The sequence below is a fragment of the Pelmatolapia mariae genome, linkage group LG5, assembly GCF_036321145.2.
Source record: "Pelmatolapia mariae isolate MD_Pm_ZW linkage group LG5, Pm_UMD_F_2, whole genome shotgun sequence".
Classification (NCBI taxonomy): Eukaryota; Metazoa; Chordata; class Actinopteri; order Cichliformes; family Cichlidae; genus Pelmatolapia; species Pelmatolapia mariae.
The window spans coordinates 166981-189643 of record NC_086231.1 but is presented as its reverse complement, the minus strand read 5'-3'; the positions used below and the strand labels follow the sequence as shown (position 1 = coordinate 189643).

The window sequence follows — 22663 nt, the reverse complement described above, 5'->3', positions numbered from 1 at the left end:
CAGTCATTTAAGATTAGTTAGTAAATAACAATCAGCTAATGTTGTTCATGAGACTAAAATCATCTCACTGTGGTAATGTAAATATAATATGGCCAATATTATATGTATTGTCAGATTATTATGGTATATATATATATACACACACATTACAGGATATATTACAGCAGTGAGCTTGAACTCTGGGTCAAAGATTAAAGTTGCAGTTATTTATATTTTCGATCACCTTAAATCTTCACTCAAAGACAAGTACCTTTGACAGTGTATATATAGATGTATTATATATAAGAGACAAATATTGTTCGTCTAATATGTTGGCATTATTACATTTGGCTCAATGCTTACATATATGTGTAAAAAGGAAAATGTACGAGCTGTGAAAACTGTTTCTGATAGAATGAAGAGTAGACTGATATATGAAATATTCCTTTATTGGATGAGAAAATCAGACCATGTCATAACTGCTTTAAGTCATACAGAATAGATATCAGAGCCTTAAACAGGCTGACTTCTGCTAAATGGGTCAAACTGGGCAGAAAGTAAACAAACACATAACATCCTTATAGAATATGATGTAACACTATAGATCAACTTACCTCAGAATATATAAAGCATATAAACAATTACAGCAATATGATGCAACAAACACAGCAGTGCTACTAATCCAAAATACTCAAAGCTTCATAGAACTGAAACAAACATTTATTTTTAGCTCCATTCTGCTGCTGATACATACTTTAGGTTTCTGAATATTAAACTTGTTGCTGCCTTTCATAGTGTGTAACTTGAAGGCCCTGAGTACTTTCTCCCACACTGAAAACACTGGGATGATAACATTATTTGAACATTACCTAATAAGACTGATTCAGGACAGACAATTAGTGATTTTAAACTTTTCTAGCAGTCCTTCACAAACAGGGAACAGTCTGTCTATTCTCTCCATCTGTCAGCTGCTGCTGGCTCTTCCTCCTCCTCTTCCTCACACACTGCTGAGTTTGTCCTGGTGGATCATCAGGGGTGCAAAGCCTCACAGATGATGTGCAGCAGTGGGTCCCTCAGTCTGTCCTCACTCTGGACACTTGCAGTTGTCACACATGGAAATCAAATGTGTGATAAGCTGCAGGATTCAAACACAAGTGTAACTTATAAACACATGTTCATACTTTTATTCCACAATCAGAGAGAAAGAAACAGAGAGAGAGTGCAGGACAGACAGACAGGTGACAGTCTCAGGTGTATACACTGCTACAAAACAGCACAAGAGAAGGAGGATTTAGTGTTTGTGTTATTACGAGTGCTAAACAAGAAGAGTTCCCAGATGGTACAGTGGACACATGTGTGACTCCTGTGATTAAAGCATCTTTCTTTCAGCTTAACGAGTGAACCGTCAGCTCGTTCAAACACACGTTCAAGTCCGTTTGGCTCGACACCACCGAACAGAGGCAGCAATATAACATAGCTAACATTAACAGTGCAGTGAATCCTGCTTGTGCCGTCATATTCAGGACTGCAAACCGAGCAGCATCACTGACTTTCAGCTTGTTGTGTTTGTGGATATATGACTGACTTTAATTATCCATAAAATCATCACATTCTCTGTAAGATTAAGGTCGACTATATATATATATTTAGAAGTAGAGGCTTTAAAACCAAGTCAACGCTGAAAGTACAAACATCACTAATGTCACATAACTTTGCTGACATGTGGCCAACAGTAATGTTTTAATGTTCTTCATTATTAAACATTCGCACATAAATAAGTGACATCATATTCAGTACTTACTCTTGACAGTTCACTCTTCGGCCGCTCTGCTTCGGCCGTATTTTGCGGCAAAATTATCCACACCCACGGCTGCGCTATGAATTGTGGGATATATGGGACCACGAAGCGTGCACCGGACCACGCTTGATATTTGGGGAAATCGACGGTGCATTTGGAGTATGCATTTTAAGTACACTTTGAATTGGGACAGCCGTCGTCGCGTGGCGGTGACGTATTCGCACTTGAAATGCGTACTTCAAGCGTGCAGACCCTGAATTGGGACACAGCCACAATCTCTACTTTTAAGATTAGGCTTCAAACTTTCCTTTTTGCTAAAGCATATAGTTAGGGCTGGACCAGGTGACCCTGAATCCTCCCTTAGTTATGCTGCAGGTGAATCCATGCATTGTGTATTTTATCTCAGTATGTACCTCTCTGTCACCTCCTACTAAAGGAAAGTTCAACCATCCAGTGGCATTTTTCTTCTGGGACATGTTAATCATTAATCACTGCAAATATTGATCTGCCAGCTTTATTAAGACTTATTTAATATTGATTGTTTAAACATCACAATGACAAATGAACCCAGGTTTTCTTCTGTTTCCTCTAAAACATGGTTCTCCCATTTTAATGGAAACACTTAAATCTACATCTACCCGACGCAGCCCAGCCCACAGCATGCCGTCTTCTTGGAACCAGCAATGACCTCAACCTCCATCAGGTCCTCCAGGCTCTCCACCAGGTCATCTGGCTCACCGCGGGCTTCAGCCCACGCCGGCTGGGTCGCCTCCACCGACCAGAACGCCACAGGAACCTGCAGAGCAACGGTGAGACACTCAGAACAAAAAACAAAGCAGCGGCACAGAATTCAGCCATTTATAAAGCAAACTAAAGAGCAGACAGGTGACCGAACACGTGGGTGACTCTGCAACAGTTAAACCTCACAGTCCAACAGGAAGTGTTCCATATGCTTCCCCTCACCCTCTGTTGCATCTCGCTCATCATAGTTTCCAGTCCTGTGATGTGATTGGTCAGATCTGGGCTTGGTTCCACCTCCGAGGTGAGCCATGGCAACTGGACTGAGGCCACCCGAGCTGCCACGCCCACCACGCCATCAACACATCCTATAAATTCAGAAGGACAGGTGAGACAGGTGAGGAACAGATGGTCAGGTGGATGAGAAAAACACTTCCTCAGGTAAGTTCAGCTTCTTGGTGACTGAGGTCCTGGAATTTATGAAGGACCTACAGGAGATCAGTAACGGATCGATAAGAGCACAATCTGATATCCCCGTGCTGGTGTTGTTCCTGGATAATCAAAACTAATGCTTGTCACGGTTCAACACTGCAAGTCGCTGTGCGTCGGCTTATAACACAAAATCTGTGTCTCGCTCTCCCTCTCTGTCTTTCACTCACACACACCACCATCATCTTGGTAATGAAAAACATTGATCAGGCAGCTGTGATTGAGCAGCAATCTCCATCCAACTATTTTCACGGTTGGTGTGGTCGTGATAAATCGAAAAGGCTCAGATGAGCCAAAGTTCTACAAGTTGTGCCTCCATCGCTTGTGTCCAGATCACACGCTGCACTGCTGTGCTGCTCCGTCTTTTCACTTTCATTTCTGTGTTTTCGCGTGCACAGTGTGAGATGATTGTGTGCTAATCGCTTCTTGTTACCCTATGTATACTACACGATGCACGACACACGATTAAGGCGAAACTCCGGCCAAAATGGGACAAAAATCGCAGTGTATGCCCAGCATTAGGTAAGCTTTTGGTTATAGCAGAAAAATGACCTCTGTGACACACGTTAGCCTATAAAAAAAGCCTGAGGTCTCCATGGTAACGTTCCTACATTGGACAAGAAAGCGCAGGTTACACATACACTACAAGCTAAAAGTTTCAAAACACCCGAGTTTCTCCAGTTTTTCATTAAAAATGATGCAGTTTGGTGTCTCATTGCACTCTGAAGTGAAAGCACAGCACAAATAAGCAATTGGAGTAAAAAAAAAAGAAAAAAGAAATAATGGAATCAGTTTATAGACCAAAGTGTATTGTAAACTTTGACTCATCAGTAGCCTCCTTTGGCAATAGAATACAATAGAAATCAAATCTTCTCCCATATCTGTAGCAGAAGTTCCCATAAATGCGGACCTTGTAGGTTGCTTTGCTTTCGCTCTTCTGTCCAGTTCAAACCAGCTCGATGGGGTTTAAGTCTGGAGACTGTGCTGGTCACTCTATCTTGTTATTTTTTCCTGAGGTAGTTCTGGCACAGCTTGGACTTTTGCTATGGGTCATTATCTTGCTGCAGATGAACCCCTGACCAACTAGGTGCATACCAGAGGGTCCTGCATGGTGCTGCAGGATGCTGTGGTAGCTGTTCTGGTTCAGGGAGCCTCTCACTCTGTACAAGTCACCGACCCTGGTTCAGCAAACAGCCCCAGACCATCACACTTCCTCCTCCATGTGTGACAGTTGATGCCACACACTGTGGAACCCTCCTTTACCTACTTGACAGCGTACAAAGATCCTGCGTGATGACTCATCAGTCCATAAAACCAGTCTGAGTATTACAGTGGCGGTGTTTCATGGCCCAGCCAAACCTCTTTGTCTTATTCTGACATCTTAGTGATGTCCTGTCAAACCTGCAGCTCGAAGTCTTCTCTTCACAGTTCAAAGTCAAAGTCAACTTTATTGTCATCTCTGCTATATACAGTGCAGTACATAGAGAGACGAGACGACGAGGCTCCAGTTCCATTCAGTGCAAAAGAAAAACAAATATAGGAAGAGTAAGAAATAAATATAGAGTTTGAGACTGAGGTAAGGGGAAACTGAGACTTGCTCACTATGACCACTATTACTCTGTGCTTGAAGCTGCTGTCCTGTGAGCCGCCTATCAAGCTGTTAACTCTCAGCTTGTCCTCTGGTTCAGTTGTGACTTTGGGTCTGCCAGACCTCTTCCTGTCACAGTTTGGAAAGTTATACATTTATAAGTGTTATGATGGTCTGTCTCTCTTCCATTGTTAATCGCCTTTTTCTTCTCATTTTTGTACCAACACACTACTGCAGCTGATGCTCACGAGGGTAAATCAGTGTATTCCAACACTGCTTTTATGCAGAGGGGGAAGTAATCCAGGAAAGTTGGAACACCTGTAGGAATTAGCAGCACCAGCTTTCAAGGCTTGACCAACCTCCATTGCTGCAGAACAGCTTTAAACTGTTAACACGTTGTGTGTTTCCTTGAAAAAGGCCTTTATGTATAATTCTGAAATGTGCATTATTTTTTCAGTTTTAGCTAACCTTACCTTTTTTAACCTCTGGCAGTTCACCGCTTACCTTTGTACCATTTCAAGCTGTTCAATGGACTGAACAACTTGAATTGCAATAAAAACTTGGAAAAATGAGGGTGTTCTTAAACCTTATATCAGTAGAGTACTCCTCAATTTAGACATTCAACCAAAAACACTTGCAGGTGATTTACCGGTTCAAGACTCGGCCACAACAGACATCTTTTACACAAAGTTAGCCAATCTCACAGCAGAACTAAACTCAGCTGACCTGTGTTGACCAGCGAGCGCCTGTTGCTGTGCTCAGTCAGGGGGAACTGCCCAATTAGGTCACAGGCCTTACGCAGGTCATACAGGAAGTGCTCCAATGCTGACAGGAAGAGAACCCACAGACGCTCCAAAACCTGCCTGTCCTGCACACCTGAGGGGGCGGAGTCAGAGTCTGAAAGCAAGCGCAGCAGCCGGCTGGACAGCCCTGAAGACACATAAGGGAGATGGAGCAATGAGAGAGTCAGGTGAACACATGAGACAGCGAGAAACACACAGGTGAGAAGGACAGGTGAACCACAGACAGGTGAACCATAGACAGGTGTTACCACTGCAGATCCGGTGAGCCACAGCTCTCGTCTCGTCCAACTCATCTCGCAGGAAGCTGCCGTCGGCTGAGCTACCGAGCGACGCAACCAGCTGCTGGAAACATGAAGTGACCCGACTGAGTGCATCCTGAGCGCGCTCACATTCATGCTGTCGCCGCCGTGCCGCCAGCTCGTCCACTGAACGACGCCAACGACTCATGATGTCGACCACCTGGAGGGAGGAGAGAGGTAGGACAGGTGCTGTTCAAACATCTAAAACTAAAAAAATCTAAATCTGGGTGATGCTTAGACAAGTAAATGTAAAATCACCTGTATGACCCACCTGTGGATGTGCCTTTATAGAACACCTGTATGAAAGAAGATGTACCTGCTGCAGCTTCTTCCTCTGTGGTGGAGAGCAGCTCTTGCCAGGTTTCTATAAACACTCTTGCTCTTCTCTCTGAGGATAGCGTGTTTTTAATTAACACGCAGCGACCAGCTGATGCCCAAATGCTCCTGGGACTCCGCCCACAGGTCCCAAAGGTGTCACTCATGTGACAACCTTTCACCTGAGAGGAACTCGCAGCAGGAAATGATTCAAACACTTCATGTCACTTATGTTTATTTATTTCATCACAAAACTAAACAGCTGATTCTCCAAAGGCTCCGCCCACTACACGGACAGGAAGTGACACTCATCATCATCACAGGGTTCATGAATCATTTTACAGACAGGACATCGCGACTGTTAGCATAGCTTAGAATAAGCACAGCTTCAAAGCTAAATACACATGCTAAGCTAGGCTAGCACTTTCCCTCTGTGATTAGTGTATGTGCTAAGCTAGGCTAACAGCCTGTCAGGTCATGTGACTGTGGGATAAACAGGTGATACAGGTACAGGTGTGTTCTGTAATCAGCAGGTAAAACAGTTTTATGATCGGTGCCCAGGACAGTAACATGTCTCTGATTAGTCAGCAGATGTCTTCTGACTGGAGAGGACTGTCTCCACTTCCTATATGTGATGATGTCATCACGTAGTTCAACACTGATTGGCCGTATTTCCACCAAGGGGATGTGTGAGGGGGACTTGCTGGTATTCACAAAGGGCGGGGTCAGAGTGATGTCAGAGTGTGATGGCTCAGTCTACAGGCTTTTCTATGGCTACATTTTGTTGTCACGGTAGCGAGTGCGTGCGGGCAGCAAGCGCCTCCATTAGCTCGTGGCAGAGACACTGACAGAAGCCGTAAAGGACGAGCAGCAGCAGCGTGGACGGGACGAGACTGACGAGGACCACGCCCAGCCATAGCTGACCAATCATCAGCAGGTAGATCCCCAACGGCAGCGAGCTAAAGTACACCTGCACACACAGGGGGAGTAGCCGCACACACCAGTTACACTGGTTCTGATTTAGATAGTTATGTTCAAACTGGTTAAACTGGTACTTACCAGGCAGAGTGCCCCCAGTAGGCAGCGTGGGAAGCTGCGGGATGTCCAGGCACGGCATTTCTGACCCGGGAGGTTGCAGGGCAGCGAGTCCAGGCTGGGAGCACGGTACAGACCCACTACATTGAGCATGCTCAGTGAATCTGAGGACGGCGACTCCTCTGGGAGCTCCATGATGGTGATGACGAGACAGTCCGAGGAGCGGTGGGATGCCTCCTCGCCGCTGCCTGCAGCTCCACCCCCTGGGAACAGACCCAGAGCTTTACCAAGAGAAATTCCAGACACTATGTTATTTTCCTTTTTAAGGAAGGCTGGAGAGCAAAGTACTGTTTTTACCCTCCAGGTGGGCGTGTCCCCCGAGCGCTGACGTCATGTGAAAACTATGGATACACCAACCAGTAATCAATATCAATATCTAAGGTGTCCAATAAAGGATACCGCTGACCAATGATGGCGAAGAATACCGCTCAATCACCTCAAACAGGTCACTTTATGGCGGAGATTCCTGATTGGATAAATCTACCGGCTGGCTGTGATTGGCTGACTATCTTGCTCTAACTCTCAGGTTTTTACCTGTCAGACTGCTGGGACTTAGCACTACCTCCCCACCGCTGCCACTTCCTGCTCCACCTCCTCGCCGAGCACGATCCTGACACGACAGGACCGCCAGGATGTGCCGGTCGTCCTCCATCAGCCACACCTGAGGAAGAGGGGGAGGAGACAGTGTGAGTTCAGGTTGTCAGACTCTGACCGTCGAAGAGGAGGAAATGAGGCCACACCTCTTCGTCGGGGACGTACGTCTCGTGGCGGCAGAATGGGCAGCTGATTATGGACGGCGAAGACTCTCCTGGAATCACATGATACAACAGGTGATGTCACCAGGTAACGGTCATGCTGGCATCTGCGTGATCCAGCAGCTGACTGTGCTGTGAGCGTGTCTACCTGCCAGGTGAACTCACCCATGTCGACCATCTTCTTCAGACACTTGGCGCAGACTCGGTGCAGACAGCCCAGCAGTTTGGGCTTCCGGCTGCGCGTGTCGTAGCGGTTGTAGCAGATTTTACACTCGAGTTCCTCCAGCGTGTACACCAGAGACTGAGCCCAGGTCTGCACCTGAATGCAGCACAGCAACAGGTAAGTCTCCCCGAACGCATCGCGGTCTTTGTTCGATCTCTCCAAACTTTACTCGAAATGTTTTCACTAAATAAATCTTTTCTCTCTCTCTGCGACACCGCAGGGATGCATGATGGGTAGACTCACCTTCCCCTCCATTTCCTGTCCTGGCTCCACCTCCTTCAACAGGCTCATCTTGCTGACTGTTGTCTTCACCTGACGTGAGGGGGAGGTGGGTGCTGGGCGGGGCTTAACTGAGGCTGTTACCTGACTGTGAGACAAACAATGAAAGAGAATACTAAACAAGTCGAGTACTGTAACTATGACCGAGCTACAGTTCTGCGTTCCTCGTCTGCAGGTAGAAACACACCTGAGTCCAGGTCAGCTGATCAGCGAGACAGTCTGAAAGGACGTCCATCCGTCCAGTCAGAAGCAGACGTCCTCCTGGAGAGAAACAACCGTTTACTTTCAAAATAAGAGCACGAGGACTGTCACACTCATTGATCAGTTATTGATTAGTTATTTACCGATCAAAGTGAAAAAATAAAGTATGAACAGAATAAAAGCTGGACCGGAGCTTCTGTTGTTTCTATCTGCGCTGAACGCTGCTCAGGTGTGTTTGTTTGTACCAATAACAGAGCAGTATTCACAGCAGGTGAAGTGTTCTGCTCAAGCTCCACCTCCTCACAGACAGGTAAGTTTTTTTTAATCCTTCACTCACCTGGATGGCCAGATGATGTCACCACCTGATGATTCCTGGTCCTGCCTGACTGAGATTAAACCATGTGACTCACCTATAGTTTAGGCCGTCTTTTAATCCTGAGGTTTATTGATTCTGTTTGATCTTCTGATGGATCGATGTTTAAGGATGAGCTCTGCAAACACACCTGCTACAGGTACATGCTACCTGTTACCATGACTACAGGTAGGCGCACCAGCTGCAGCTTTAAAAACCAGTCATCAGAATCAGTAATAGTTTTCAAACATCTGCGCTCCCTGATTTCTGATCAGATTATTGATTATCAGACGCCCCCCCCCTCCACACACACACACACACACACACACAGACACGCACACACACACACAAACACACTCACTCTCATGTTGCTCACCTGCTGTTGGCAGTTGCTGTAGTGGCAGGTTGCGTTGCTGTGAGTGAAATCGTAGCTCTGTCACTGGTTGCTCTTCATGAAGTTGCTCTCTGTCTCCCAGGCTGAAGCAACGTGTTGATGCTCACATGTCAACTGGATAAACTCCAGGTTGCTGGAGTTGCTGCTGCTGCAGATGTTGTAGGTTTTAGTTGCTGCAGTCCCTGCTGAAGACAGAAGGTTTAAGCAACATGTTGGCGTAGGATCAGTTGCTGTTTGCTGCAGAAACAAATCAGGACGTGTTTAATTCTGCACAGTTGCCGTCAGTTTGTTGCTGCTGTCTCCGGTTGCTCTCGTGTAGTTGCTCTGCAGTCAGGCTGTAGGGCGATGTTGCCGCTGCCCTGCAGCAGGCGATGCTGTTGCTGTTGCTGCTGTCTGTTGCTGTGATGTCACTGCGGTAGTTGCCGTCATCAGCCTCATTGACAGTCCGTAGCCGTCTCGCGCCTCCGGCTCACGCGGCAGCGGGATGCTAACATGCTAACGTGCTATCCCGTCTCGGTGTGTCGGTTGCTGCTGTCGCTCCGTCGGTTACCGGAGCTGTTTTCTGTCGGTGACTCACCGTCTCGCCTCCGTATCACGGCGGCGCGCGTCCCGCGGCGCGGTCACGGTTACCATGGAAACCGTTCAGCAGCGGAATGACGGGAAACTCTGAACGAGACGAACAGGGTCGATCTACTGATCGATGATCTGATCGCAGGTTCATTTACCTGTCACACATTTCAGCCTTCACAGGCGCAGCGTGGATTGGACGGATGACACACCGGTGATTTTAAATATTAAATACCAAAATAAACTAATCAGAGAGCAGAAACTTCAGGATTGCCCAATCAAAAGTAAATACAGACCAATCTAATACAACTTTATTTATAAAGCACTTTAAAATACCCAGCACAGGACCAAAGTGCTGTACAGTAAATAAGTTAAGAACAATAGAATTAAACAAAAACAGAAAACACACACATAATACATACAATTTAAAATTAAAAGAGCCTTTTTTAAACAGCATAGAATCAACTAATAAAAACTAATATAAATAAACTAAAAAACAAAACAAAAAAACATTTCACAAGGTGTCAAAGGCCAGGGTGAAGAGATGGGTTTTCAGAAGTGACTTAAAAACAGAGAAGAGGCCTGTCTAATCTGTAAAGGCAGTATAAGAGCCGCTACAGTAAGTACCAGGCCAGTATGTTTAAGGCAGCTGATGTGGTGGAGAGCAGTGAGGCATGAGAGCCATGCTATCGGGACAGGACTGATACTGTGTTTCTGTCCTGTAAGTTCATGTATGCACTGAACATAAAACATGTCTGTGGGCACTGATTTATTTACATCATTTAGCACTTAAACTACAGCAGCCGAGCTGAGTGCCTTAGATCTCATAAATCAGGACGCACTGCTCTCCTTACATCAGTGCTGGCCCTGGGTTCACCTGGTATCAGACGGGTACCAAAATTTGCAGCAGTAAAAATAATTCAGCTGATCTCAGACCAGCAGCCAGCTGTTTGGTGATTCAGTATCAAAGTGAAGCTGCTTCGCTGAGTGCAGAAGATTTCTTTATTTTAATGACGTCAGAAAGCATGTACATGCAAACGATCCGTGAGCGGTGAACGTGAAACTTTATTTGAACTTGTTGACGTTAATTAACGTGATTAACAATTTGAGTCTTCGCGCAGGAACTGTTTGTTCCTCGCACAGGGGGAATCTTTTCGGCGTTGCCACAGTTTCCGGTCGGCTGTGCGTCATTTCCTGTACTTCCTGTTAAAGGCGGCCTGGCGGGATCTCCGCGGGTCAGAATTTTTTAATCCGGTGTGAATCAGAGCCATCGGAATCGCAAACATGGTGAGTACCGTTTCCGGCGATGGTTCGGGTCTCTGTCGCTGCGGACAGCGCGGTATCGGTTCAGTTACCGCTCATTTAACCGTTTACAGCGGGGAGAGGGAACGTCGCACAGACGTCAGGGAGGGGGGGTGTTATTGATCAGACCCGGCTCTATCATCAATGCCGAGTTCGAGTCCATCTCGGGGCTTCACCGAGACCTGGGGGTCCGGGGGCAGGGTCCGGATTTTACCGGGACACTCTCCTGGTCTCCGTGCCGGTAGGCCTGATCTTCCCGAGCTGCTGGAGTGGCGCACACGATGAGCGAACTCGGTGGCAAACAGAGAGGCTAACGAAAGCTAACGGCTTGAGCTACGGGTCGGGCTAACTTTATTGAAATAACTATATATAACTTGTGCTACAGACAGGTCACAGGTCAGAGTGGTGCACTTTTATTGGGAAAGGGGCTTACACCATTGGGTGGCTGTAGCTTTGGAACAAAGCAGGGCTGCTGGTTTGATCCCTGCTGCTCCAGTCCAGCTCCATGAATAAAGTATTATCAATCAATCAATCTGCAGGTTAGATTGAAGACACTATCTAGAGTCCTACTGTTTTACCATTGATATGTGCTGACTCTTTGTTATGAAAGGGTCTTACCTGTGTGCTCTAACACCTTATCGACCTGTGCAGACCCAGGTTACAGGTGAATTATTCTTCAGTTCTACATTGTAACTTAAGCCATAACCTGATGTGCACCTCCTGAGAAATGTAACTACACATTGGGTTGGTGCAAACTTGGCGTGGAAGGTTGTGGTGTAGGAATAAAAGGAGTTTACAGTAACATCAGTTACAACGTAGCATTCCCACAGAAGTCGAGCTTCAGTTTACTGTAGTCTCTGTTAGTTCAGCAGGGTTTTATTCTGAAAGGGTGGGACAATGACCACTTTCTTCCTGTCCCGGTCACAGCTTTGAGCTTTGTTTCTCTGTCATCGTCTAAGGAGCTTAGAAAGAAAAGCGTCTGGACTTCTTTAAGTTGCTTGAAGACGTTTCACCTCTGATCTGAGAAGCTTCTTCAGTTCTAGAGTCAAATGGTGGAGAGTCCCAGATTTAAACCCCGTGGGAGTATCCCCCCCAAAGAGGGACTAAAGGACCTCCTGATGATCCTCTACCTAATCACATGAGCCAAGGTGTGAAAATGGGTGTGGGTCACAATCAGCCAGGGTTTCAGGTGAGCTCATTGTGAAACCTAGCCCCCCCTAGCATGTGATTTCCTGAGGTGTGAATGGGTGTTAAGGCATCTGGGAAGGATCTCAAAGCTGGATTATAGATGGCAGACAGTTGGTGTCGTAAACCACCGCCTCTGTTCAAAGATGGTCGCTCACAATGGACATAAATGGCTTCTTTCACTCCTCTTTCAAACCGTCTGTCCTCTCTGTCCAAAATGTGAACATTGGCATCTTCGAAAGAGTGACCTTTGACCTTTAGATGCAGATGGACTGCTGAGTCTTGTCCCGTGGAGGTGGCTCTTCTATGTTGTGCCATGCGCTTGTGAAGTAGCTGTTTGGTCTCTCCAATGTAGAGGTCTGGGCATTCCTCGCTACACTGTACAGCATGCACCACATTGTTAAGTTTGTGTTTTGGAGTTTTGTCTTTGGGACGAACCACTTTGTGTCTGAGTGTGTTGCTGGGTCTGAAATGCACTGGGATGTCGTGCTTGGAGAAAACTCTCCTGAGTTTCTCTCATACACTGCCTCTTTCGCTTTTCTTTCCGAGTTCCTTAGACTATGATGACCTGAATGACTGAGAACCTTCACAGACGTATTTCTCTGTCATCAAAGGAAGTTGTTCTGTTAGGTTCGTCTTGTGGAGGTCCCCTCAGCTGCAGTTGCCTTGTAATGCCTTGTGCCTTGCTCTCATTGGCCGGTTTGGTTGCTCACCTCAAAGCTGTGAAGTTCAACTTGGGACTGCCCACTTTGTTTTTGTTTCTGGCATTGTCACCTGCAAGTGGCTGAATGCCGTTGGGTGTCTCATCACTGTGAATCACGTTGCCCTTGAGGTGAAGACACGTAACCTCTGATAGGCTGATGGGGAGCCCCTGGTTTCTGACCCCTTACCTGTCTTAGCTCTGAGAACTGGAGACTTTTCTGAGGAGTCTAAAAGAAGATGTTGATGATGGAACCGGCGTGTCTCTTTGATTCGTCAGATGCTGATGATATTGATGTTTTTGATGATGGTATTGATAATGTAATGTGGTGGCTCCAATGGTCAGTCATGATGATGATGTAACACAGCGCCTCTTTCTGATTGGTCAGACGGTGGGGAAGAGCTCAAAGATGCTGCAGCACATCGACTTCAGGATGAGGTGCATCCTGCAGGATGGGCGGATCTTCATCGGCACCTTCAAGGCCTTCGACAAACACATGAACCTCATCCTGTGTGACTGCGACGAGTTCAGGAAGATCAAGTAAGTGCTCTGGCTCCGCCTACACACTGCATTAAGGGGTGGAGCTACAGTTGTTAAAAGTTACACAGGGAAAACCAATCGAACCAGAGGCTGCATGTCACTAGCCAGGGTTAACTCTGGGTTTTATCAAGGTGGATCACGTGACTATTCCTCCACAGACAGCGTTCCCCGTGAGTGTAACCTGATACAATCACATAAGTGTCTGAGCTGAAGCACCAGAAACTGGTGATCTGGTGATTTTTGGCACAGAGAGGGAAAATAAAGATTTCAATTACAGTGAATGATTTTGTGTCTGAGCGCGCTCAGTGCTGTTGTTTGTTTCTAAGGTGATGGTTGCACATCAGAGCGGGGTAGCTTTAAACTGTATCCATGGAAACATTAAAGCTTCCTGTCCCACATCTTGATAGAGACAGAGCGCACACACCTGAACACCTTTTCAACCAATCACATTCATTCACCCTGATCTGATTTCGTCTTTGCAACTGAATGACAGAGGGGTGTCCAAATTCATGGGCTGCATCCTCCTGAGGATGTCACAGCGATGTGACGAATGCTGTCCAAATTCGTAGACTCCTCCAAATGCAGCCGACAAATGCGTCCTCTTTTTCCCCGAATTTTGAAGGATGGGTCGGGTGTGTCCTTCGTGGCCCACCATATCCCAGAATTCATAGCGCGGCCCAGCCAATTGCAGTTTCCAATAATGGCGGCCGCTACTAAGTTTTGATTTTACTCTTATTAATCGTTCTGGGTCACAAAATAAACTTAACATATTTTCAGCCGAGAAAGTAGCTGTGTGAACTTCAGATATCTGCTCGGTGTATCAAGACATCACATACTTGTAAAACTGCTCCGACGTTTTCGGAGACGTCTGTTACCCACCCGCTCGGTGTGCCAGGCAAACTCCTGGCGCATCGTTTTCAGATCATCGCGGTCTTTCGCTACTCGGGTTAAACATGATATATAAGTCACTTAGATAACTTGTTTTATTTGTTCCTGAGTAAATCGGTTTGGCTGAGATCAAAGTTATTAGATTTTAAATAAAACTTTATTAATCCCTCGGTGGGTTCCTCCTTGGTTTTCAGACAGCTGAATAAACGTCAAACAGAAAACTGATTAAACAGAAGTGTGAGACGGTCGAGAGTTTACGCCAGTGTCCTGTTGTATTTTAGATAGCAAGGAGCAGACGGCCGAGTTTATTAAACTCCACTGAGTCAGCGGTGACGCTAATCAGAAGGCTAGACCGTCCCATTTCACAACCTCGCACTTCCGGCCTACCCGACCTTCTGAGGACCCGGCCCACGTAGACCGCACAGGACGGGTCCTCAGGAGGATTCAGCCTATAAATTTGTGACCACACCGTGACTACTGCCTTCTGGGTGTTTTTCAGGCCAAAGAACTCAAAGCAGCCGGAGCGTGAGGAGAAACGTGTTCTGGGTCTGGTGCTGCTGAGGGGGGAGAACCTGGTCTCCATGACGGTGGAGGGCCCGCCCCCTAAGGACGTGAGTGGCCCCTGCGGGAGGAGCTTCATCATGAAACTGTTTTTGTTTGTGTTGAATTAATTCTGACCTCTCGCCTACAGACGGGGATCGCTCGTGTCCCATTGGCAGGCGTGGCCGGAGGGCCAGGCGTGGGGCGGGCAGCGGGTCGTGGCGTTCCCGCTGGCGCTCCGATGCCTCAGGCACCAGCTGGCCTTGCGGGGCCGGTCAGAGGTGTGGGCGGACCATCGCAGCAGGTAAATATGGTGATGCCAGCTGGTCTCAGTGTGTGTGTGTGTCTGAGCACGCTCAGTGATGACAGTTTCCTGTGTTTGGGCAGGTGATGACGCCGCAGGGTCGAGGGACGGTTGCCGCCGCCGCAGCAGGCGCTAGCATCGCTGGGGCGCCGACCCAGTACCCACCTGGGCGAGGAGCCCCGCCCCCCATGGGCAGAGGAGCCCCACCTCCAGGTCAGTGATGTCACTGTAAGACAACTTGGCAACAAGACCAAGTTTGATGTGATGTTTCTTTAAAAACAAATAAAACCCCAAGAAGCTACAGGTGAGGCACCAGGTGCGTTCAAGCTCCTCAGTCATGTGACCTGCAGTCTCCTCATGGTGCTCCAGTGCTTCCTTTGTTGCCTCCTGTAGAGAAGGAGACACTGGACCTGTAGTGCATAGCTCTGACCATCAGAATGTGACCTGCATTAACAAAATCACAGCAGAAGGAGAAATCAGTGGGAGGAGTCAGATGTGGGTTCGTAGTTTAAACATGGCGGGCGTGCAGCGTCAAGCTGAGGAGTCTCTGTTGGTGCGGTCGTTGCTCCTCTCTCCTTTTCTTCACGTGGAGACTGAGTGAACACCTGCCCAGGTGTGAGGCTTCTGCTCTGTGGCCCTCTGTGAGCACAAGGGGAGGAGCCTCTTAAACAAAGCGCTGCTCAGTGATCATGTGACCTCTGCATTATAAAGAATCAGTTTACTCTCTTACAGGGTCAGCTGTTCCCTGATGATTGGTCCATTTTAATCTCTCCCCGCTCTCTGCAGGTATGATGGGACCGCCCCCTGGCATGCGACCACCGATGGGTCCTCCAATGGGCATGCCACCTGGTCCGGGTCGCGGCGCTCCAATGGGTATGCCCCCCCCAGGCATGAGGCCGCCTCCGCCGGGCATGAGAGGTAAGATTTCACTCTTGGAAACACCCAATCGGATCACATCCTGGTGTTTATCAGACCATGTGAGTTGTGCTCTGCTCTTTCAGGACCACCTCCTCCTGGGATGAGACCTCCCCCACGGCCCTGAAGAGACTCCACCCCTTCACACTCACCTGTTGTATAGATTTTTTTTTTTTTTTTTATATAAACATCTGGTTTGTTTTTTAAATAAAGTTTTTCAGTGTGACTCCACTTAGTTTGTGTAGTTTTTATGGTTATCACTTAAAGAAGCCAATCAGAGCCTAGGCGGTGTCAGCAGAAGGCGGAGCCTGTGTCGTCCGAGAGTGCGTTGCAATCATCCCATTTGCTCAGGAAGGGTTCTCACTGAGAGACGTGCTCAAGTATCTGCATGGCGGCGATAATCAGCTGTTCCAAACACTAAGGAAAGGAGCTTCAGTGCTTCCTTTACTGCTTCCTTTAGATGAAAGTATTCTTAATTCGGTCACCAAAGTCAGTCCATGGCTGTGTCCCAATCCAGTGACCGCACGCTTTGAGTACACATTTTGAGACCTATTACGTCACAGCGACGCGACGACGGCTGTCCCAATCCAAAGTGTTCTCCAAATGCGCCGTCGATTTCCCCAAATTTGAAGCGTGGGGCGTTTCTCAATATGCGTACTTGTGCGTACTTGCGTTCTCGTGTACTCGTGATACGTCATCAGTCGGAGACCAAGTACTGTTCCAATTCGAAGTACGCATCAAGCCGAGAACGCGAAAAAGTCCCGGATGTGTTCTCGCTCCGCCCGTTTTATCGAGCATGCATCGGTGTGGACTTGGTACAGCTAAATATCCCAGAATGCATTTCGTCCAGAACAGCGGACTCCCGGCACATCGTTTTCAACCCCCCCCCCCCCCCCGCCCGCGGTCTTTTTGCTACTGAGGTTAAACAAACCCCAGCAGCTGTCTATTGTATTAAATGTCCACTAAAATAAAAATAAAAGCGTTCTAACATCTCACCTGCTTGTTTTTATTAAGGTATGTACACGTATGTACATGTACACTATTTTTATTAATAGAGGTTTCACTACTGAGGTTAACAATGATATATAAGTCACTTAGATCACTTCTAAATGTTAATGTTTGGTTTATTTCAGTGTTTTATTTGTTCCTGAGTAAACCGGTTTGGCTGTGATTAAAGTTAAGCTTCATAACATGTTACTCACAGTTAAATTAAGAGGGGACGGCAGTAAAAACTCCGGACCTGTGACATCATCACGTACGCTGGTGTTCCAATTGTACACATCGCGAGTCCGTGCTCGCGTTCTCGGCGAGTCCGTACTCCCGTGCGTTCTCGGCCAGTACGTACTCGCCGAGAACGCGAGTACGTACTCGCGTACTTGAGAATTGAGAAACGGCGGTGGTCTGGTGCACGCTTCGTGGTCCCATATATCCCACAATTCATAGCGCGGCGGTGGGTGTGGATAATTTTGCTGAAAAGTACGGCAGAAGAGGAGCGGCCGAAGAGTGAACTTTCAAAAGTAAGTACTGAATATTATGTCACTTATTTATGTGCGAATGTTTAATAATGAAGAACATTAAAACATGACTGTTGGTCACATGTCGGCTAAGTTATGTGACATTAGTGATGTTTGTACTAACTTGGTTTTAAAGCCTTTACTTTAAAATATACGCCGTTCAATAGTCGACCTTAATCTTACAGAGAATGTGATGATTTTATGGATAATTAAAGTCAGTCATATATCCACAAACACAACAAGCTGAAAGTCAGTGATGCTGCTCGGTTTGCAGTCCTGAATATCACGGCACAAGCAGGATTCACTGCACTGTTAATGTTAGCTATGTTATATTGCTGCCTCTGTTCGGTGGTGTCGAGCCAAACGGACTTTAACGTGTGTTTGAACGAGCTGACGGTTCACTCGTTAAGCTGAAAGAAAGATGCTTTAATCACAGGAGTCACACATGTGTCCACTGTACCATCTGGGAACTCTTCTTGTTTAGCACTCGTAATAACACAAACACTAAATCCTCCTTCTCTTGTGCTGTTTTGTAGCAGTGTATACACCTGAGACTGTCACCTGTCTGTCTGTCCTGCACTCTCTCTCTGTTTCTTTCTCTCTGATTGTGGAATAAAAGTATGAACATGTATTTATAAGTTACACTTGTGTTTGAATCCTGCAGCTTATCACACATTTGATTTCCATGTGTGACAACTGCAAGTGTCCAGAGTGAGGACAGACTGAGGGACCCACTGCTGCACATCATCTGTGAGGCTTTGGGGTTACTCAAACTAATCAAAGTGATGTCATAAAAAAAAAAGACCAACAAAACATTTTTTCTCCTTCATTTCTGTCACACAAAGCTGTATGAAACGTTTCTCGCAGTTAGTATCATGGTTGCTAGGCAACCTGAGCAGTGCGACGAAGGCTAGACCGTCCCATTTCACGAGCCTCTCACTTCTGCACTTCTCGTACTTCCTAGTATGCGCCGTACGTAGTACGCAAACTGCACGTACTCCGAAGCGTGCGGTCGCTGGAGTGGGACACAGCCTGTGTGACTGTTGGAGGCTGAATAATCTGCATCTCATTATACTTGGTTCAATCGAACAATGGTCAATGTTCAAGGACTGATTACCGGTTAATATCTAACAGTTTGATGAACGACATCTCCAGGTGTGAAGTTTCAGCCTCTTACTGACCACTGTTTGATTTCCTTGTCCATCTCATTAGCTAAAGAGAGACATCGATCTCTTACTTGGAAATTTAATAACAGCCTTCTGCATAATGACAACTTCTGTATTGAAGTGAAAAATCTAATGGTGGAAATAGACCAACTGGATATGTCAGAAGTGAGCAAATAGGAATGGTTCAAATTCCAAGTGAAACAGATGGCAGTTCAAATGAGCAAATGTGCCAATAAACCATTAGTGAGGGCATTAACAAGCTGTGCTGGAAACAGGATTCATCACTGGATGAACAATTACAACTAAATAGTTTTCAATCCCAATGTGACAAACTGTTGTTAGAGAAAGCTAACGGCGCCTATGTTTGTTCATGAGCTGGATGGATGGAGGAGGAAGAGAAAAACTCTTCCTACGTCTTTAATTTAGAGAAACAGATGAACTGAAAAGAAGATTCAATCACTGGATGTCAAGGAGGTTTGACTGAGGACCAAGACGAAGTAAATGAGGAAACATTACAATTCTGCAGCAACCTTTATAAGTCAAACTATTCAGCGGAGAATGGTACTATGTTTCCTGAGAGTCTTAGAGGCTTTATTGGAACATTGGACGAAGGTGTGAAGGATCATATGGAGGGTAAACTTGCAATAGAAGCGCTGGACAAGGCAATCGAACAAATACCCAAATCAGCAAGAACTGATGGGCTAACGGTGGAATTTTACTCCTTTTTCTGGCATCACATTAGATCATTGCTCTACAGTGCTTATTTAGAATGTATCTCATCAACTAATCTGTCACCCACAATGAAACAAGGCCTCATAACTTTAATCTCAAAACCCAACAAAAACAAACTTCACGACATAAAGAGATCGGTCAGTCATTGGTTGACCAGGGATATCACTGTATTTGGTAGTCGTCCTCTCCAAGCTGAAGGTCTCTCTAAATTAATTTACCCAGGTCATTCTCTGCATGTTTCTCCCCAAAACATTAAGAAAGCGAACTATTTTTCAATTCCTGTGGAAAACCAACAAAAATATTAAGAGATCACAGCTGGTTAAAGATCATGAGAAGGGTGGTGTTAGAGCCTTAGAATTTGAATCAGTGGTAGGAACTTTTCAGATTAACTGGCTCAGAGCTTGTTTATTTCAGCCTGACTCCATGTGGTGTCGTATTCTCAGATCTTTATTCAAGGAATTACGAGGGATTGATTTTTTTATTAGGATGTGACTTTGAGATCAGTACAATTCCTGTTAAACTACCTAGTTTCCACAAACAGATTCTTTACTTCTGGAAAATGATTTTTACACAACTTTTCTTCCCACATGTTGAGAATATGGAACAATAGACTTAAACCGCTAACAGAAAGTTATTATTTATCAGGAACTGGTTTGAGAGCGGCATCTTGTTTGTAACTGACTTGTTGGACTCTAATGGTGCTTTATTGGATTTTGTATCTTTTCTGAAGAGACACAATTTAGACTGTCCACTAAAACATTACAGAAAGGCTTGTCACGCTATCCCATTAGCTCTGAAGCAGCTACTATGCAACACATTGTTATATTCTGACGTCAAACCAGCGCTGCCAAGTTTAAAAATGGGAAACTGTAATTTAAATGATAGCAAATGTAACAATAAGTTTATTAGTGTGAACTTCAAATCGATTCCTTTCCATGAGTTTGACTTGGGTAGACGTCTGCAGGCCTTTCACGGGCATCAGTCACTCATGGAAAAAGCGTTTTCTGAATTTGTTAAGTGGCCTGTTCCGCCAAAAGTTAAAGAAACCCATTTTAAGGTAATTAATAATATATACCCAGTATCTGAGGAGGTTTACATTTGAGGTGGACCTGTGCTCTTTTTGTGATCCTGTATCAGCTGTTTTTTGGTCAGCTGGAGAGAGTTTAAATGGAAAATTATCACCAGATTCTACAGAACTGCTCAGATGGGCCCAACACATGTTCATGCTGAAGGAACTGTGGGACACACTCTGCCAATCATACCCATATATTTTGGCTCTGCCCTAAACTGGAGGCAGTTTTCAAAGTAAATGTTCCATTACGTCCTAGTGTTGGGAAAGAGTCCAGAACTTACTGACTCCAAAGGCAAAACTCACCAGCTAAATAAATTACTCACTGCAGCCCTAAAAACCAAAACTATCAGATGGTTAAAACCAGAACCTCCCACATGTAACATCTGGATCCAGAAAGTGTACGGTGCCTATCTGATGGAACACATTACATACTCAGACTACAGAGACCTGTTTTTGAGAAACGGGGGACCCATGCTGCCTTTGTTAATACAGTGAAGAGCGCCACCTAGTGTTGAGAACTCTCTTTCTCGGCGCACACACACATTTATTTATGGATGGCACAGGGAACGGGGAGACCGGAGGACTGCCTTATATGAGGCCAAAGAGTGCTTATGTATCTATCTATGTATGCTTGCCTTCTTTAACATGCTGTAGCTGGACACTGGCCCTGTGCAAGCGAGCGTATGCTTGTCAATGTGGGCACAGTTGTATGGAGGAAGTGTGGGATGTATCACTGCTCATTAAAAATAAATTAAAATGGAGTTAAAAAAAAAAGAACTGCACAGCTGGTTATCACTGAAAGTCAATGACATCCCACAGTTTAATATATTTGATATTACCATCTATATGGATCATTTACATCCACGTATCTCTGCTGTGATTAACATTAGGTAAATACCATATACATTGTAGCAAGTGGAGAAATAGCAAACCGTCCTTCACATGGTTCATTAGTGACTTTAAACATCATGTGACTAAAGAAACTGAAATCCAGCCGATGTGTTTGTCATCTGTTACTGTTTCAATCCTCCAGTGTTTGTTTGTTTGTTTAGCCTGTGCTCCCTTTTTGTTATTCTGCACTTTTTTTTGGACAACTTTATTTATGATTTTCCAATGTGACAAAAGTACAGAAAAAACTCGAATTGCGATTACAAACACTGCCATTGTGAAACCAGTTGTGCCACGCAGTGGCAAACCAGTTGGATGCAGGAAAATGTATAATCTATGGGCACAAACAAAAAATACTACCATGTGAACAAGGCAAAAACCCCCACCAAAAAACAAAACAAACAAAAATAGAATAAATAAATACATAAATAAAAGGGGGGGCTGCATTGTGCGCAGTTCTTTCCGGCTTGCTACAGATAGTAAGTGGCTTTAAAGAAAGAAAGAGAAAAAAAAAAAACCAAACACAGATAAAAGCAGTAATACATCATACTTCAGTAAATGACAACTTCTCCACATATTCAACAAAGGATGAGCAGGTTTTGTAGTATTTACTTTGAGACCCTCTCAAACTGTATCTCAGATGCTCTATCTGCAAGCACCTCATCACCTCTCTCACCCACTGAACAAACACTGGCGGACCTGAATCCTTCCATTTAAGAAGAATTAGCCTGCGTGCCAGGAGAGATGAGAAAGCCACTGCATTCATTTGATAAGAAGTTATACCGTGTTGGTTTGGGAGTACACCAAAGACTGCTGTCATTGGATTAGGATCAATTGTTTTCCCACACACATACGAAAGAGCTCTATGAATAAATCAGAGCAGGTCCAGAACATATGGCTCATAGTGGCGGGTGATTGCTTGCACCTCGGACATCTATCATCAGAGGTATTGTATATTTTGGCTAGTTTAGCTTTGGTTAGGTACACCCGGTAAAGAATTTATACAGATTGAGGATTCATGGATCCTGCTAACACTAAGGTC

General features: G+C 45.6%; 3 protein-coding genes across 4 annotated transcripts; 1 reads left to right on the top strand and 2 right to left on the bottom strand.

Annotated features, from left to right (window-relative positions):
* Positions 1 to 2411: 2411 nt before the first annotated feature.
* On the bottom strand, positions 2412 to 5842 carry zgc:109913 (regulator of G-protein signaling 9-binding protein). Its single transcript, XM_063473490.1, has 4 exons — positions 5644 to 5842; positions 5319 to 5522; positions 2741 to 2883; positions 2412 to 2573 (listed from the first exon to the last, which is right to left on the bottom strand). The coding sequence occupies exons 1-4, from the start codon at positions 5840 to 5842 to the stop codon at positions 2412 to 2414; spliced, it is 708 nt and encodes a 235-aa protein (XP_063329560.1).
* A 391-nt stretch (positions 5843 to 6233) lies between these two features.
* Positions 6234 to 9969, bottom strand: LOC134627310 (E3 ubiquitin-protein ligase RNF182). Of its 2 annotated transcripts, none has more exons than XM_063473267.1 (9): positions 9582 to 9969; positions 9291 to 9493; positions 8549 to 8622; positions 8326 to 8449; positions 8025 to 8178; positions 7845 to 7912; positions 7639 to 7765; positions 7069 to 7307; positions 6234 to 6979 (listed from the first exon to the last, which is right to left on the bottom strand). In XM_063473267.1, exons 4-9 carry the CDS (start codon positions 8371 to 8373, stop codon positions 6797 to 6799), a joined length of 819 nt encoding a protein of 272 aa, XP_063329337.1. In that variant the 5' UTR covers positions 8374 to 8449; positions 8549 to 8622; positions 9291 to 9493; positions 9582 to 9969; the 3' UTR covers positions 6234 to 6796. The 2 variants fall into 2 exon arrangements, with proteins under 2 accessions (XP_063329337.1, XP_063329338.1); XM_063473268.1 differs by having other exon boundaries at positions 9291 to 9490.
* Positions 9970 to 11030: 1061 nt separating this feature from the next.
* Positions 11031 to 16475, top strand: snrpb (small nuclear ribonucleoprotein polypeptides B and B1). Its single transcript, XM_063473269.1, has 7 exons — positions 11031 to 11162; positions 13451 to 13602; positions 14990 to 15101; positions 15182 to 15334; positions 15418 to 15547; positions 16121 to 16252; positions 16336 to 16475. The coding sequence occupies exons 1-7, from the start codon at positions 11160 to 11162 to the stop codon at positions 16374 to 16376; spliced, it is 723 nt and encodes a 240-aa protein (XP_063329339.1). The 5' UTR covers positions 11031 to 11159; the 3' UTR covers positions 16377 to 16475.
* The last annotated feature ends 6188 nt before the right edge of the window (positions 16476 to 22663 follow it).

Coding starts and splice junctions, on each gene's coding strand:
- zgc:109913 (XM_063473490.1), bottom strand. CDS start 5,842: ATGAGTCGTTGGCGTCGTTCAGTGGACGAGCTGGCGGCACGGCGGCGA. Junction 2,884..5,318: donor GCGCTCGCTGGTCAACACAG/GTCAGCTGAGTT, acceptor CTGAATTTATAG/GATGTGTTGATGGCGTGGTG. Junction 2,574..2,740: donor TGAGCGAGATGCAACAGAGG/GTGAGGGGAAGC, acceptor GTTGCTCTGCAG/GTTCCTGTGGCGTTCTGGTC.
- LOC134627310 (XM_063473267.1), bottom strand. CDS start 8,373: ATGAGCCTGTTGAAGGAGGTGGAGCCAGGACAGGAAATGGAGGGGAAG. Junction 8,179..8,325: donor GACAGGAAATGGAGGGGAAG/GTGAGTCTACCC, acceptor TGCTGCATTCAG/GTGCAGACCTGGGCTCAGTC. Junction 7,308..7,638: donor AAGTCCCAGCAGTCTGACAG/GTAAAAACCTGA, acceptor GTCTGTTCCCAG/GGGGTGGAGCTGCAGGCAGC.
- snrpb (XM_063473269.1), top strand. Junction 15,335..15,417: donor TGGGCGGACCATCGCAGCAG/GTAAATATGGTG, acceptor GTGTTTGGGCAG/GTGATGACGCCGCAGGGTCG. Junction 15,548..16,120: donor CAGAGGAGCCCCACCTCCAG/GTCAGTGATGTC, acceptor CGCTCTCTGCAG/GTATGATGGGACCGCCCCCT.